Source organism: Macaca thibetana, chromosome 11, assembly GCF_024542745.1.
Source record: "Macaca thibetana thibetana isolate TM-01 chromosome 11, ASM2454274v1, whole genome shotgun sequence".
Taxonomy (NCBI): Eukaryota; Metazoa; Chordata; class Mammalia; order Primates; family Cercopithecidae; genus Macaca; species Macaca thibetana.
Window position 1 is genome coordinate 38,549,680 of NC_065588.1, and position 16,200 is coordinate 38,565,879.

Below are 16,200 nucleotides of genomic sequence, written 5' to 3' on the forward strand. Positions count from 1 at the left end.
CTTTCTTCCATAATTTCCCTCTTTCTTCCCTTGCCTCCTTCCGCCACCTTCCTGCCATCCCTGTTTCCTACATATTCCTTGGTAATGTCAACATCATAAGCCCAATTTTTTTGTAAACTAGTGAACTCTAGGATTCATCTTTATTACCAAAACTCTTAAATCGTATCTTCTATAAATGCATATTTTTTGGTTGGCATGTAGTGTAAATACAGCTTCGGGGGCCTATCTTAGGAGGCTGGAAAGGGAGCAGCTAAACAGAAACTGCCTGTTTACTGGAGCTGTAGGTAATCCTGACCACCCTGCACTAGCACTTTCTGATCCTGTTACCTTCTAGCTACCCCCACTCGCTTCAGCAACAAAAAGAGAGATTATGGCATACATTTTGAAAGTCTCCCAGAAATACTGCATGAACAAACACTAATTTTTCTTGAGCTGAAAAGTCACAATACCTTGATACTATAAAAAAAAAGAAAGCTTTTCTAAACATACAGAATATTTAAACTTTAATGTCACAGAAAACAGAAAAAGAAAAAAGCATAATAACACATGTACTGATACTACATGGTTTTTCAGTATAAGACATGGAGGAATTTCATAGTAGCAAAAGTAACTTCTACTAAAGTCAGCTTTCCAATACAGATTTTTTCTTGAGGTTTTTATTTTATTTTATGTATTTATGTATGTATGTATGTATGTATTTTTGAGATGGAGTTTCGCTCTTGTTGCCCAGGCTGAAGTGCAACGGTGTGATCTCGGCTCATTGCAACCTCTGCCTCCCAGGTTTAAACAATTCTCCTGCCTCAGCCTCCCGAGTAGCTGGGATAATAGGTGTGCACCACCACACCTGGCTAATTTTTTTTTTTTTTTCAGTAGAGACGGGGTTTCACCATGGCCAGGCTAGTCTTCAACTCCTGACCTCAGGTGATCGGCCCACCTTGGTCTCCCAGAGTGCTGGGATTATAGGCGTGAGCCATCGCGCCTGACCTATTTTATTTTATTTTATTTTTTTGAGACAAGAGTCTTGCTCTGTCGCCCAGGCTGTAGTACAGTGGCGATAATCTTGGCTCACTGCAACCTCCACCTCCCAAGTTCAAGCAATTCTCCTCCCTCAGCCTCCTGAGTAGCTGGGATTACAAGCGCACGCCACCATGCTCGGAAAATTTTTGTATTTTTTTAGTAGAGTTGGGGTTTCACCATGTTGGCCAGGCTGGTCTCGAACTCCTGACCTTGTGATCCGCCTGCCTCGGCCTCCCACAGTGCTGGAATTACAGATGTGAGCCACCGTGCCAGGCCTCCTCAGGTTTTTAAGATGACTGTTATTTTTTAAAAGTTAACATGTGCATCATAGATAACTGAAAAACAAGGAAGCAAGGAACAAAGTCATCCATAATTACAAGTAGTTTACAGTTTGATGGTCCTTCTAGGTCCTGTGTGTGTATACACGATATAGGATTTTAATAATGAAAGAAGTGGGATAGTAGAGTGAATGTGCCTGGTCCACTGGATCATCTGTCAAAAGAAACTAAGGGGAACTTGCCTCTTCTGCAGGATACGTTGAAAATGTCCCATTTCAACCATAAAATGCTCTTTAACCAACCACAGCGTTAAGTAGCTTACAGAACAATAATGCTTTTCCCAGCATGGGGCAGATGGGTGATCTGACCTATTTATTTCTGTTTATCTTAGTGGCTTCCTTGAAGCTATATGGAAAAATAACCCACGTTTCAAATTTCACTAGGGGAATGACTTGAGTACCTTAAAGTACAGTATTAGACAGGAAACACACACACACACACCCCCCTCATGTATTGTCTCATGGCAGTTAGGAATCATAATCAGATGACCTGCTTCCAGACTCCTCCAAGCCAGTTCCTTTACACCACTCTTCAAAACCAAGCAGGCTCATTTATCTTTGCTAAGGATTTAGTTCAGTCATGGCTTCATTTCTGTTTTGGATTTAAATAATTATCTTGCCTGGTAGCAGCAGTATGATAAGGAGTGAATTTGAAATTTAGGCTGTGAATGTTCATTGTATTTCTTACAATTAACTCCTTTAATCTCTCTGCTTCACTATTTTTATAAAATAAGGCCAGTAACTCCAGAGTGCTTTTGAGGATTCTGGTACATAAAATACAAAGGTCTATATGAAAATGTTAAGTTAGTAAAAATACTTCTCATTTGCCAGGAATTTTAAAATGCCATTATATTTGAATAAGCCAATAAAAAGACCTTTAGAATTGTAACCCACAGCCATCCTTAGACATGGAGACCTTTGCTAGGATTCCTCCCTTTTCTCCAAAAATTATTCTTGTGTGGTGAGGCCTCCCTGAGTTGAGAGCTCAACTGATTGGACCCTGTAACAGTTAAAACTTCTAGGTTCTGAGATGTAACTTCCATATCTTCAGAAGATAAGGAGACCTATATATTGAATTGTCTCCAACCTCTTTTGTGGTAGATGAGCTGGGAAGGAAGTGGAGGGGGTGGGTCTTGAAATAGCTAAGCTGTTTCCTGCTTAGTCACTCCTGCTGACAAATTTCTCTCCTGTTGGAGAGTAACTGGGTGGATCTTGTGCCTTACAGGTTTCTCAAACCAATGTAAGACTTTTTTTCACTCTGAGAACTGGCTGTTGCCAGTTAATTACTTTCTTTTAGCCTTAGTCAGATCTAAAATGTGACCTTTTGTACAGTCAGGATATTACACTTTTCTGATAGATAATATTAAATCATTTCATGAAGACTAGACTGCCTCATCTGTGAAATTGTAAAATTATTTATTTGAATTTATTGTGTTTAAAGTAAATTTTCTTTGGATAGTTCTCAAATCTTTCTTTTGTAAGCTGTATATAAAAATCAATTCAGTGTTTACATAAGAATTTTGCTGTTTGAAGCAAAAAGAACAAATCTGGAGGCATCACGTTACCTAATTTCAAACTAGACTGTAAGGCAATAGTCACCAAAAATATCATGGTACTGGCATAAAAACAGGCACATAGATCAGTGGAACAGAATAGAGAACCCAGAAATGAACTCAAATACTTACTGCCAACTGATCTTCGACAAAGCAAACAAAAACATGAAGTGGGGAAGGGACACCCTGTTCAACAAATGGTGCTGCTACATGTAGGAGAATGAAACTGGATCCTCATCTCCCACTTTATACAAAAATCAACTCAAGATGGATTAAGGACTTACATCTAAGACCTGAAACTATAAAAATTCTAGAAGACAAACTTTGGAAAAACCTTTCTAGACATTGGCTTAGGCAAGGATTTCATGACCAATAACCCAAAAGTAAATGCAATAAAAACAAAGATAAATAGCTGAGACTTAATTAAACTAAAGAGCTTTTGCACAGAAAAAAGAACAGTCAGCAAAGTGAACAGACAACCCACAGAGTGGGAGAAGATCTTCACAATCTGTACATCTGACAAAGGACTAATATCCAGAATCTACACTAAACTCCAATCAGCAAGAAAAAAAAAACAATCCCATCAAAAAGTGGGCTAAGGACATGAATAGACAATTCTCAAAAGAAGATACACAAATGGCCAATAAACATATGAAAAAATGCTCAGCATCACTAATGATCAGAGAAATGCAAATCAAAACCATAATGCAATCCCACCTCACTCCTGCAAGAATGGCCATAATCAAGAAAATGAAAAAACAGTAGATGTTGGCATGGATGTGAAGAAGAGGGAAGACTTCTACACTGCTGGTGAGAATGTAAACTAGTACAGCCACTATGGAAAACAGTGTGGAGATTCCTTACAGAACTGAAAGTAGAACTACCATTTGATCCAGCAATCCTACTACTGGGTATCTACCCAGAGGAAAAGAAGTCATTATATGAAAAAGATACTTGCACACATATGTTTGTAGCAGCGCAACTTGCAATTGCAAAATCGTGGGACCAACCCAAATGTCCATCAGTCAACAGGTGGATAAAGAAACTGTGATATATATATATATAATAGAATATATATATAATATATATAATATAGAATATATATATTATATATATATAAATATAATAGAATACTACTTAGCTATAAAAAGGAGTGTATTAGTGGCATTTGCAGCGACCCAGGTGAGATTGGAGACTATTATTCTAAGTGAAGTAACTAACTCAGGAATGGAAATCCAAACATCGTATGTTCTCACTCATATGTGGGAGCTAAGCTGTGCGGGATGCAGAGGCCTAAGAAAGACACAGTGGACTTTGGGGACTCAGGGGAAAAGGGTGGATAGGGGGTGAGGGATAAAAACGACCACAAATTGGGTGCAGTGTATACTGCCTGCTCAGGTGATGGGTGCACCAAAATCTCACAGATCACCACCATAGAACTTACTCATGTAACCAAACATCACCTGTTCCCCAATAACCAATGGAAATTTTTTAAAATTTAATTAAAAAAAAAAAGAATTTTGCCACTTTAACTTCTTTTTTAAAAAAAAAAACAAACTTAAGGGACTTTCTAAGTTACAGATATCTTTTAGGGAGCTAAATTGCCATCTTAAACTGTGGTCTGTTTCATTATGATGGATGTTTTGGACATGACTTGGGAAATGTGCAAATTAAGCCTACTCCTCCTTGCTTTTGTTAAAGAATTTTTATTCTCAGACACGACAGTATCAAAAGCCAAATGAAATTATATCATATCGCAAAATATTTGTGCTCATTTTCTCAGCAGTTAGAATTTTAAAGCCTATTTTATTATGTATTTAATTGCCTTTCATCCTGTGTTCATGAATATTTTTCTTTAGGTTTAGCCTTTCTATATGTTTTGCATCTTAGAAATTCTTTTCCCAAGCCAGTAATTGACATTGAATACAAAATTACTTTTCTCAAAATTCAATGAGCAATGAATACGTTGGTTTTTTCCCTAATCAACAGTCTTTAGTTGTTTGTTTATTGTCTGTTGAATTAGAGAAAAAAATGTCTACAGTGTTTCTACTGTAAGTTATTTTAAGTCTAAGAGTTTGGTCTTTGCCTTACCTGCTCATGTCTAGCTGCATTTTGATTCCAGTCTACTATTTTTCCCAAAACTTCCCTATATTCCAAGATTCATTACTCTTTAAACACACTATGCTTTTTTGCTTTCAAGGTGCTTAGAACAGTTCACACTGTCTTAGTGCGCCCCCCATGATCTTTTATTTGGAATAATTACAACACTTTGTATTTATCTTATGGCATTTACCATATTCTACCTTGTTGTTTGGTAATTTTTAATCTATTGGTCTTTTACTAGAATGTAAAGTCCTTGAACAGAGCATGTTGTACTCTGACCAGTTCCAGTGCTTTAACAGAAGGTGAGCTCTAGTTGTGTGGCAGGCACATTTATCTGTCATTCACACTTATGTCAGCATTTGCAGATTTATTAATATCTAACCCATATCGAGAAGATGCAAAGCTCATCCTCCAGGGTCAAAGCAGAACAGATCCATCTTCATTTTATTTTGAAAATTTTCAAACATGAAGAAAAGTTGAAGAAATTGTCTGGCGCACACTCATCTACATATCACCTAGATTCTATAATTAAGCTTTTGCTCTATTTATTTTGTCACTTATCTTTCCATTTCTGGATATAATAAGAAATATATATTTGGCCTCTGCCCCCATTTCTTGGCACACAGCTTCTAGAATCTTAAAGTGATAAGTGTCTTTTTGTATGTGAATGAGGGAACTAATGGCTGGGGGAGCTCCTGGATAGCCTCTGTTTAGGGGCTGATAGCCCAGGGTAACCAATCATGTGTTTGTAGAGATGGAACTTTCAGCCTACCCCCTTAACCTCTAAAGGGGTGGAGAGGGACTGAAGGTTGAGCTGTTCTCTGAAGGCCAGTGATCTCATCAGTTGTGTTTTTGTGATGGGTCTTCGATTTAACTGCTCTTCTGTCTCTGTCTCATAAACACACACACACACACACACACACACACACACACAGATACATATACCTCTACAGTTGACACTTGAACAACTCAGGGATTTGTGATGCTGCCTCTCCCTGCCTGTCCCCCCGCCGCAACATTTGAATATTCAGGTATAACTTTTGACTTCCCCAGAACTTAACTACAGATAGTCTGCTGTTGACCAAAAGCCCTATCAATAATACAGTCAGTTAACACATATTTTGTATGCTATACGTATTATATATATTATATTCATTTTGTTTTGTTTCGTTTTTTGTTTTTTTGAGACGGAGTAACCAGGCTGGAGTGTAGAGTGCAATGGTGTGATCTCAGCTCACTGCAACCTCCACCTGCCCAGTTCAAGCAATTCTCCTGCCCCAGCCTCCTGAGTAGCTGGGATTACAGGTGCCCACCACCACCACGCCCAGCTAAATTTTGTATTTTTAGTAGAGATGGGGTTTCACCATGTTGGCCAGTCTGGTCTCAAACTCCTGACCTCAGGTGATCTACCCACCTTGGCTTCCCAAAGTGCTGGGATTATGAGCGTGAGCCACTATGCCTGGCCAATACGCTGTATTCTCTCTCTTTTTTTGGAAGATCAAAGTTTATTTACTATCTGCATACAAAAACATATTGCACATCAAACAACCGAAACAAGAAAAAAATAGATACTCTACTGAAGACTAGTGTGTAGTTTATATAGAATAAACCTTCTGGAAATTAATCTTTTCAGTAGTTCCGGTTATGTCTGAATGGACATGACTGATTCAGCTTAGTGGTTTAACTAAAGCTATGTTTGATGTTTAAATACTGTGCACTTTAATAAATAAACCAAACAAAACCTCAAGGTAGAACAGTCACTGCCAAATATCACACAGTGTCCCTGCAGATGAGAGTTTAACAAATGTATTCCATTGGTCTGCAGATTTTCCACTACATACAGCTTTTAAAAAACACGTTAAAACAGACCAGTTCTTAGACTAAACTAATGAAGAAATTACAATTCAGTGCACAATATTTTAGACTGCGTTTTATTCTAGTTTTCCTCAGATGAAGAAGTGGTTGCATATTAAAAATGTTACAAAAGCAGCCAGTGCTTTTATAAAGAATATTACGTTAGGGATCCCACCCCACCCACCACCCCCCATCTCTGCCATATTTTGAAAACAAAATAACATTTCCTATAGCCAGCAACTTTTTAAAAATTTACATATACTATTCTCAAGGCATATCTGATGATATATTTTATAACACAGTAGGTGTCAAAGTATGTTTAACATATGATTTATTCAGGATCCCTCCCCTTTTGAATTCCAAATGGTGGAACTGAAAGTGCGATGTAAAGATTGGCAATCCATATTCTATCTTTGGCAAGCTGGTACAAGCATTATTGTAAATGTAATATAAAAGAACTGTAAACTAGGACTTCTTCGGTTTATGAAACACCATTGAGGACTGCTGCTTCTTGACTGTTTTCTTCTTTTAAGGTATCAATCTTGTCTTCTCCCAGAGTATGCTATAGCAATGTCATTGCCAGAAGCACTAGTTGGGCTATTTATTGCCTTTTCTGAAGGACCATGCTCTTCAATCACATCTTTTGCCTAGCCCATTTTCAGTAATTGAAGCTGTATCAGATTCAGTCATTCCATCCATCAGAACAGCATCTTCGTCAGTCCTTCGTCTACGAGACCTCATATGACGATTAGTACTGTGATGAGATTCGCTGGCATCAGTGTCTGCAGTCTGATCTGATTCTGTATTATCAAGTAAGCTGTATGGATTGCTGTCTGGATCTTTGAGCACAGAAATGATGGAGGATTTGCCACCATGTGGTCCACCACGACCTTGACCCCCTGAAACACTTTGCATCTTCCTCCTGGGTGTCTCCTGCTGTCACGCTGATGTCGGCTGTCTCGATCATCATCTCCTGCCAATGACCAATCACTCAGCTTGTCTTTACCCTCAGATTCTATTTCAGAGGGTTTAGACAGCTCAGAATTTGTACTATAACTGGAGGTGTAATTAGGGCCCCGACAACCTCTGCCTCTTCCACTATAAGACCTAGAACCAATCTCTTGTAACTGCTCATCAATCTGTAGGCGTTCCATTCTTAGCTGTTTTACTTCCTTTAGATAAGCAATATGGTACTCTAAAAGAACTTGCACATTTCCAATGGTTTCTTTAGTGCCAACAGATACAAATGGAATCATACCGTCTTCTCTGGGTAGTTTATTTTCACTATCCCCTTCAATTCTCACCTGAACTGTATCAGATTTGTCTACTATTTCTTGAATAACTTTGCCATTTTTTTCCAATTACTTTTCCAGTGAGGTTCTTAGAAGCCTGAATAAAATCCTGCACAAATTCCAAGAAACCTCTAGCCTTTTTTACAGCATCAGCACTCTCTCTATAGATTCTTAATGTTTCAGTGTCTTCATCTAGCTCAATGGCGGTAACTCCAGGAACCTTCCTAGCTTGCTGAATGTTACTACCATGTGTTCCTATTGCCACCTCCATTAAATCTTCTCTCACAACAAATTCCTCATGAAAAGCTGCTGCAAGTTGTACTTAATTTATCATTGATTTTGCAGTTGCTTCCTTTTGGGTTGTAATAATTTCACACATATTGAATGCAGGCACTATAGCTCTGATCCATGTGTTCGTAATGCATTTCTTAGCAACCACCAGTGTTCTTTTTAGAAGCTGTGTTTTTAAGAGGCAGTGGGACTGCAGCTTTGAGGAGGACTCAAAGATATCTTTTTCTATTAATACAGCACAAACAGCAACATAGATTACAATAGTTTTGGCACCTTCTGCATTGCAGAGGCCCAAATTAAAGGGTTTAAATTTATCTCCAGTATTTAATATAAATGTACTATCACTTTTTTCCTGACCTCATCAACACATTAGACATTATGAATGGTTCCTTGTATATTACGCCCCAATTGGAGTTTCTTTTTTTAACTTATTTTTATGTACCTTTCATTAAAAGGTTGTAGAACATTTTACAGATGCTAATTTTATTTCACAATGCTCCTATACAAGTTGTAAGCTTTTATTTTCCACTTTAATGGTAAAATAGTTGCAAATGTGTATTTAATTTACTAGATCACCACTACCATGACAGCTTTCCCTTCTTTTCACTCCTCAGTCCTCCATGACAACTCTGCTAAATAGAATTGTCTGCAGTGATGAAAATGTTTTATATCCTCATGTCCAGTATGGCAGCCACTAGCATTTGAAATAGAACTAGTGTGACTGAGAAACAGAATTATTTCTGTTTCACTAATGAAAAATAAAATATAGTCACATGTGGTTAGTGGCTACTGTATTGGACAGCACAGCTCTCCAGTCTCCACCATCCCAACAAGCTGCTCTTGTGGTTTACCTCCTAACTGCCAAATCTAGTCAGTATGTTTCTTTGATCTTTCTCTGGCATTTGATTGACTATGTCCTTATTTTATAAACTCTTTCTTTGGCATCTGTGCCTTCACTGTCTCCTGATTCTTAACTTTTCTGTGGTCTTTTCTGTGGATGACATTGATGGTTTTAGATGTCTGCACTTGGCTCTCTTTGGCTCTTACATTCTCTTAAAGCACACGTTAGCTATTCATTGAACATTTACTGAGTATCAGTTTTGTGGTGCTAGGAAGAACTCTCCCTCCTTCAAGAAATTCCCCTGGCCTCAGCTGACATTACTGCTAAAGATTATAAAATCTATCCTTTCCTCACTTCTGTTTATTTCTTCAGAAGTCCAGACTCATGTACTTAACTTCCTGTTGGTAGTTGGTTCTGGCTGTCTCATGAGTGACTCAAGTGACTACTTAGTACTGAACTTATCTCCTCCTAGTACCTTCCCCATTGAAATATATAAAAGTAAAAAACCTTCCACCTATCACTCTTCACATTATCATATATCTACTGCTTCTTCATTATAGTATCCCCCCTTATCCTTAGGGGATACATTCCAAGATCCTCAGTAGATCCCTGAAACTCAGATAGTACTGAACCCTGTATATACTATGTTTTACCAATCCAACAACTGAGAGGGCTACTAAGTGACTAACAGGTGGGTGGTAGATAAAAATTGAATATGGGACAAAGGGAGGATTTATGTCTGGGGCAGGATGAAGCAGGATGGCGCAAGATCTTATCACACTACTCAGAACAGCATGCAGTTTAAAACTTAAGAATTGTTTGTTTCTGGAGTTTTCTATTTAATATTTTTGGACTGCAGTTTATAGCAGGTAACTGAAATCTCAGATAAAGTGGGGACTACTGTACTTGTAAAGCCTCTAATCTCATCTTTCTTTCACACATCTTCTCATATTTATTGTCCTGGCTCTCAGTAGCAGGAACCCAAAGCATAGATTCTTTCTCATTTTTCTCTTCCTGATACATCCAAAGGTTCCAATTTCTACTTGTAGCTCTTTCCCTCTTTATTAATTTATCTGCTGTACTAAGCCACTAGCATTTCCCCCAAACACCATTTCCTTTTCCTTTTCTTTGTTTTCCTAGAGAGAACTTATCAGCTCTAACATCATTTTCTAGTACTCCCTTCTATAGACAAAGTCAGAATAGTTGTTTCTCCTCTTTCCATCATCATCACTTTAGCTGCCTTAGATTAAATACTTCCTATGTAGCAGGCACTATTCTGAGTGTTCTGTATTATCTTATTTAATTGTTAAACAGCACAGTCTGGTATGCTGTGCACAAAAGTTAATACAGGCACAAAAGTTAAGAAAACTTTTTTTCTTCTTTCACTTTTGTGTGATTATTTTTGAAAAAAAATGTTTAATAGATTTTATTTTTTGGAGCTGTTTTAAATTTATAGAAAACCTGCAAGAGCATAGCATAGAGAGTTCTTACATGCCCCTTCTCCTTACACAGTTTCCCCTATTATTAACATTTTGCATTACTGTGATACACTTGTTATGATTGATGAACTAATATTGATATATTAATATTAAATAAAGTCCATAGTTTACATTAGGATTCACTCTTTGTCTCCTACAGTTCTGTGAATTTTGGCCAATGCATAATGTATCATTCAGTATCATACCATACAGTCCCATACAGCATAATTTCATCTCCCTAAGAAATGTCCTATGTTCCACTTGTTTGTCCTTTCCCCTTCCCCCTGGCAACTAATGATCTCTTTAGTGTCTATGGGTTTTTGTTTTTTTAATAATCAGAATGTCATATAGTTGGTATCATAGTGTATAACCTTTTCAGACTGGCTTCTTTCACTTAAGATTCTTTTGTGTCATTTTGTGGCTTGATAGCTAATTTTTTTTATGAAAAACATTCCATTGTATGAGTATACTGCAGTTTGTCCATTTATCCATTAAAGAACATCTTGGATGCTTCCAATTTTTGGCAGTTATAAATAAAGTTGATATAAAGATTTGTATGCAGGTTTTTGTATAGACATAAGTTTTCAACTTACTTGGATAAATACCTAGCAGTGGGATTGTTGAATTGTATGGTAAGACAATGTTTTGCTTTGTAAGAAACTGCTGAACTGTCTGCCAAAGTGGTTGTACCATTTTGCATTCCCACCAACAATGAAGGAGAGTTCTGTGGCTCTACATTTTTGACAGAAATTGGTGGTGTCAAATTTTTTTGTGGATTTAAATTTAAATTAAATTTAAATTTAAGTTATGGATTTTAAGCGTTCTAATAGATGTGTAGTGGTATCTCACTACTTATCATCATTTTAATTGTCAATTTCCTAATAACAAACGATGTTGAGCATTTTCTCGTATGTTCATTTGCCATCTGAATGTCTGCTTTGGTGAGGTGTTCATTCAGTTTTTTGCCCGTTATATAATTGGGCAAATAATTTGGGTTTCTTATTTTTTTTTGTTTGTTTTTTATTTTTTTGTTTTGTTTTGGTTTTTTTGAGACAGAGTCTCACTCTGTAGCCCAGGCTGGAGTGGAGTGGCACGATCTTGGCTCACTGCAACCCCTGCCTCCCAGGTTCAAGCAATTCTCCTGCCTCAGCCTCCCGAGTAGCTGGGATTACAGGCATGCATCACCGTGCCTGGCTAATTTTTTGTATTTTTAGTAGAGATGGGGGTTTCACCATATTGGTCAGGCTGGTCTCAAACTCCTGACCTCGTGATCTGCCTGCTTCAGCCTCCCGAAGTGCTGGGATTACAGGCATGAGCCACCTCACCCGGCCTTCTTATTGTTGAGTTATCAGTTCTTTGTATATTTTGGATACCAGTTTATCACATACATGTTTTGCAAAGATTTTTTCCCAGTCTGTAGCTAGTTTGTTCATGCCCTTAACAATGTCTTTCACAAAGCACAGGTTTTTAAATTTTAATGAAATCCAATATATTGGGTTTTTTCTTGGATTGTCTTTGATGTTATATTTAAAAGTCATCACCAAACTCAAGATCACCTAGATTTTTTCCTCTGTTACCTTCTATAAATACTACAGGTTTGCATTTATATTTAGGTCTATGATCCATTTTGAGTTAACATATTTTTGAAAGGTGTAAGATCTGTGTCTAGATTATTTATTTTGCATGTAGATAGATATCCAGTTGTTCAAGCACCGCTCAACTCATTGAAGTTCAATGAAGTCTTGAACTTAACTGTCAAGTTGAAGACTGTCTTTTCTCCATTGAATTACTTCTGTGCTCTGTTTTTAAAGTTCAGTTCATTGTATTTGTATTGGTCGGTATCTGGACTGTCCTGTCCTTGATTTGTCTGTTCTTCTGCCAATGGCATACAGTCTTGATTACTGTAACTTTACAGTAAGGTGTTTTGTTTTTTGTTTTGAGACAAGATCTCACTCTGTCACCCAGACTGGAGTACAGTTGCACGATCTCGGCTCACTGCGACCTCTGCCTCCCAGGGTCAAGCAATTCTTCTGCCTCCACCTCCTGAGTAGCTGGGACTACAGACAATGCCACCATGCCCAGCTAATTTTTTATTTTCAGTAGTGATAGGGTTTTACCATGTTGGCCAGGCTGGTCTCAAACTCCTGACTTTAGGTCATCTGCCCGCCTCAGTCTCCCAAAGTGCTGGGATTACAGGTGTGAGCCACCTTTACAGTAAGTTTTGAAATTGGATAGTGTCAGTCTTTTGACTTTTTTCCTTTTTTTCTTCAATATTATATTCAGTATTATGGGTTTTCTGCCTTTGTGTATGAACTTTAAAATCAGTTTGTCAATATTCACAAAATTAATTACTGGGATTTTCATTGAGACTGAAATTTATGTAGGTCAAGTTGGGAAGCACTTGTATTTTAACAGTATTGTCTCTTCCTGTCAATTCTTGGACTATCTCTCTATATCTTATTTATATGTTACGTATATTTATAAATATAGTTTATCTTTTATTTATGTTCTATTTATTTGTATCTTCTTTCATGAACATTTTATAGTTTTCCTCATATAAATCTTGTATGTATTTTGTTAGACTCAAACTTAAGGGGTTTTGTCAGTGCTAATATAAATGGTGTTGTGTTTTAATTTCAAATTCCATTTGCTCATTACTGGTATGTAGGAAAGCAATTAATTGACTTTTGTATATTAAAAGATCCTGTGTCCTGCAACCATGCTATAATCACTTATTAGTTCCAGTGGATTTTGTGTGTTATTTAGAAGTGTGTTGTTTAATCTCCACATATTCTGAGATTTTTCAGCTAGCTTTCTGTTGTTGAGTTCTAATTTAATTCCATTGTGATCTGAAAGCATACTTTATATGATACCTATTATTTCAAATTTAGGGTTTATTTTATGGCCCAGAGTGTTGTCTAACTTGGTTAATAGTCCATGAGAACCTGAGAATAATATATAAAGTTCAAAACAGGTTTCACTGGACCCGAATCAGAATGTCCAGTGCAGGTCTGCATTTCCTCTGGAGGCTCTAGGGAAAATATATTCCCTTGCGTTTCCTAGTTTATAGAGGCCGCCACCTTCCCAAATAGCTGGGATTACAGATGCGCGCCACCACGCCCAGCCAATTTTTTGTATTTTTAGTAGACATGGGGTTTTGCCATGTTGGCCAGGCTAATCTGGAACTCCTGACCTCAAGTGATCCACCCGCTTCTACCTCCCAAATTGCTAAGATAACAGGTGTGAGACACCACACCTGGCCACTAAACAGAATTTGTTATCTGATCATGATTCAAACAATCTAAAGTTAGGGGCTCAGAAACTTTTTTCTTCCAAACAAATAAATGAACAAAGTCATTGATATGTCTTCCCTAGCCTTTGTTCTTATTCTCATCTCTAGTCTGATGTCCTTTGAATAGACTGCCTTACACTTCTGCATTCAGTAATGTGGTATGTTAATGTTTTCCTTCTCATTCAAGTTGTCAGCAGATCTCAAGGATAGAAGTTTAAGTGGCCTCTGGTAATAGTGACAATGCAAGGCCGAGAAAGGTTCTGCTGTAATATTGTGTCTCTCTTTTAGATGTTAGTGTCATAATTCTGCCAACTCAGTCAGCTAAGTATTTGGCTAGTTATTTTCATTCTCAGCTAACCAGAATGTGTTTTACCTTTTAGGTTTACCGACAAGACTGTGAAACTTTCGGGATGGTGGTGAAAATGCTGATTGAAAAAGATCCTTCATTAGAAAAGTCTATACAGTTTGCATTGAGGCAAAATTTACATGAAATAGGTGAGCGGTGTGTTGAAGAACTCAAGCATTTCATTGCAGAGTATGATACTTCCACTCAAGATTTTGGAGAGCCTTTTTAGATTTTTTTGCTCAGACCAGAAAAAAAAAAACAGCTTCTAAAAAATTTTTTTCCTGGATTGTGTAAATCCTTAATATATGGAATTTTTGTGATGCAGTGAAATACTTTATGATAGTTGACCACATTTCAATATTAAATAAACATCTAAAATAGTCTGTTTAAAATGTTTAATTAGAATTTTTGTATTTTTTTTTTTTTTAGAAATGGGGTTTCACCATGTTGGCCAGGCTAGTCTCTAACTCCTGGCCTCAAGTGATCTGCCTGCCTCAGCCTCCCAAAGTGTTGAGATTACAGGCGTGAGCCACCGCTCCCAGCCGACACATGATACCATCTGAAAATGTTAGAATTCTAAGTTGTGATTTTATTGACTTGTTGCTTGCTTTTTCTTAGGCTTTGTAACTTGTAATATGTTAAAGTGTACTATCCTAATAAACTGAATACTTTGGTAACTTAGAGAATATTTGCTTTGAGAATAATTATCATTCAATGATAAAATAGAGCACTTAAATCTCTGAGAGATACCTCAGAAAAAAATCCATTTTTCCAAGTAATGAACTCAATGTCTTCTATTACAATAATCCTGAAACTCCTGACTCTCTCACTGATGTATGAGACTTAAATAGTATCATATACAAGACTAACAAATAGAAGAGACAATTTGAGGTGGAAGATGAGGGATATTTTAAGTTTGGGACTGTAGGAGATCGATCAGGGTGGTAGGAGAAGCTTTAAGGAAAGACGCAAACCTTCTTGGAAGACTGGGAGGTTTTGCAAAGCTTCAGAGAATAAAGCTGAAGGCAGCTAATTCTCTTCCCCTGAGGCTGAGGGCGAAGAGTAGGTAACAAGGTAGTGTAAAGAAATGTATCTGGATAAGTTTGTTTACGGATGTCCTCCGGAACCCAACCTTTGATCATCCAGCGCAAGACTGCTCCCGGCCAAGGAGGGCGGCAGTGTTAATGACCCACAAATCGTGTTGGCTTCAGGCCTTTGGCATTCTATCTGTACCGAATAAATACAGAATAAATACAAGCAGCGGCTCCAGTTTATCAGGACTGCACTCTCTTTTCGGCTGCGCTAAAGCCAGCAGTCCCCTAGCCATTCTCACGCAAAATACCTGCGTCTGAATACTCCTTTCATCCGTCACTCGGCCAGAGTCTGCGGGACAGACTTGGCAGCAGGTGCCCCCTGTGAGGAACGCCGCAATGGATCACGACGGAACCCCCGAAAACGAAGGTGAAGAGACTGCGCAGTCAGTAAGTCATTGGTGCTCGCTCGGGATTTCCAAGTTCAGGGGAGTACTCAAGCTAGGGTTTCATCATGGTACAACAGCTATCTGCACAACAGAAACAGTATATAAAAGTATTGAAACAACTGCCTAAAGCCAGTGGAGCCTCAGTTTCGCAGGCTCAGTTAAGGGACCTAATGCAAACTGTTGTTTCCCAAAACCCATGGTTCCCAGAAGAAGGCACGCTGGACCTAGAGCTTTGGGAACAAGTGGGGAGAAATCTTAAACGATATCATGCACAAGGGCAATGGGTTCTGGTAACATTTTTTTTTTTTTTTTTTTT

General features: G+C 37.8%; 2 protein-coding genes and 1 pseudogene across 18 annotated transcripts in view; 1 reads left to right on the top strand and 2 right to left on the bottom strand.

Annotated features, from left to right (window-relative positions):
• The window catches only part of YAF2 (YY1 associated factor 2), a 1,232,548-nt gene that overhangs the window by 279,603 nt on the left and 936,745 nt on the right, over positions 1–16,200 (bottom strand). The window lies entirely within an intron of this gene.
• The window catches only part of PPHLN1 (periphilin 1), a 126,239-nt gene that overhangs the window by 103,968 nt on the left and 6,071 nt on the right, over positions 1–16,200 (top strand). For 14 of the 15 annotated variants that reach the window (XM_050749390.1, XM_050749389.1, XM_050749393.1 and 11 more), the window contains 2 exons: positions 14,439–14,553; positions 15,785–15,885. In XM_050749390.1, coding sequence (XP_050605347.1) covers positions 14,439–14,553; positions 15,785–15,885 — 216 coding nt within the window. Of the gene's footprint in view, positions 1–14,438; positions 14,554–15,784; positions 16,172–16,200 lie in introns of all 15 variants that reach the window. The other variant, XR_007717826.1, reaches the window with a different exon arrangement.
• On the bottom strand, positions 7,346–8,914 carry LOC126930334 (RNA-binding protein FXR1-like; annotated as a pseudogene).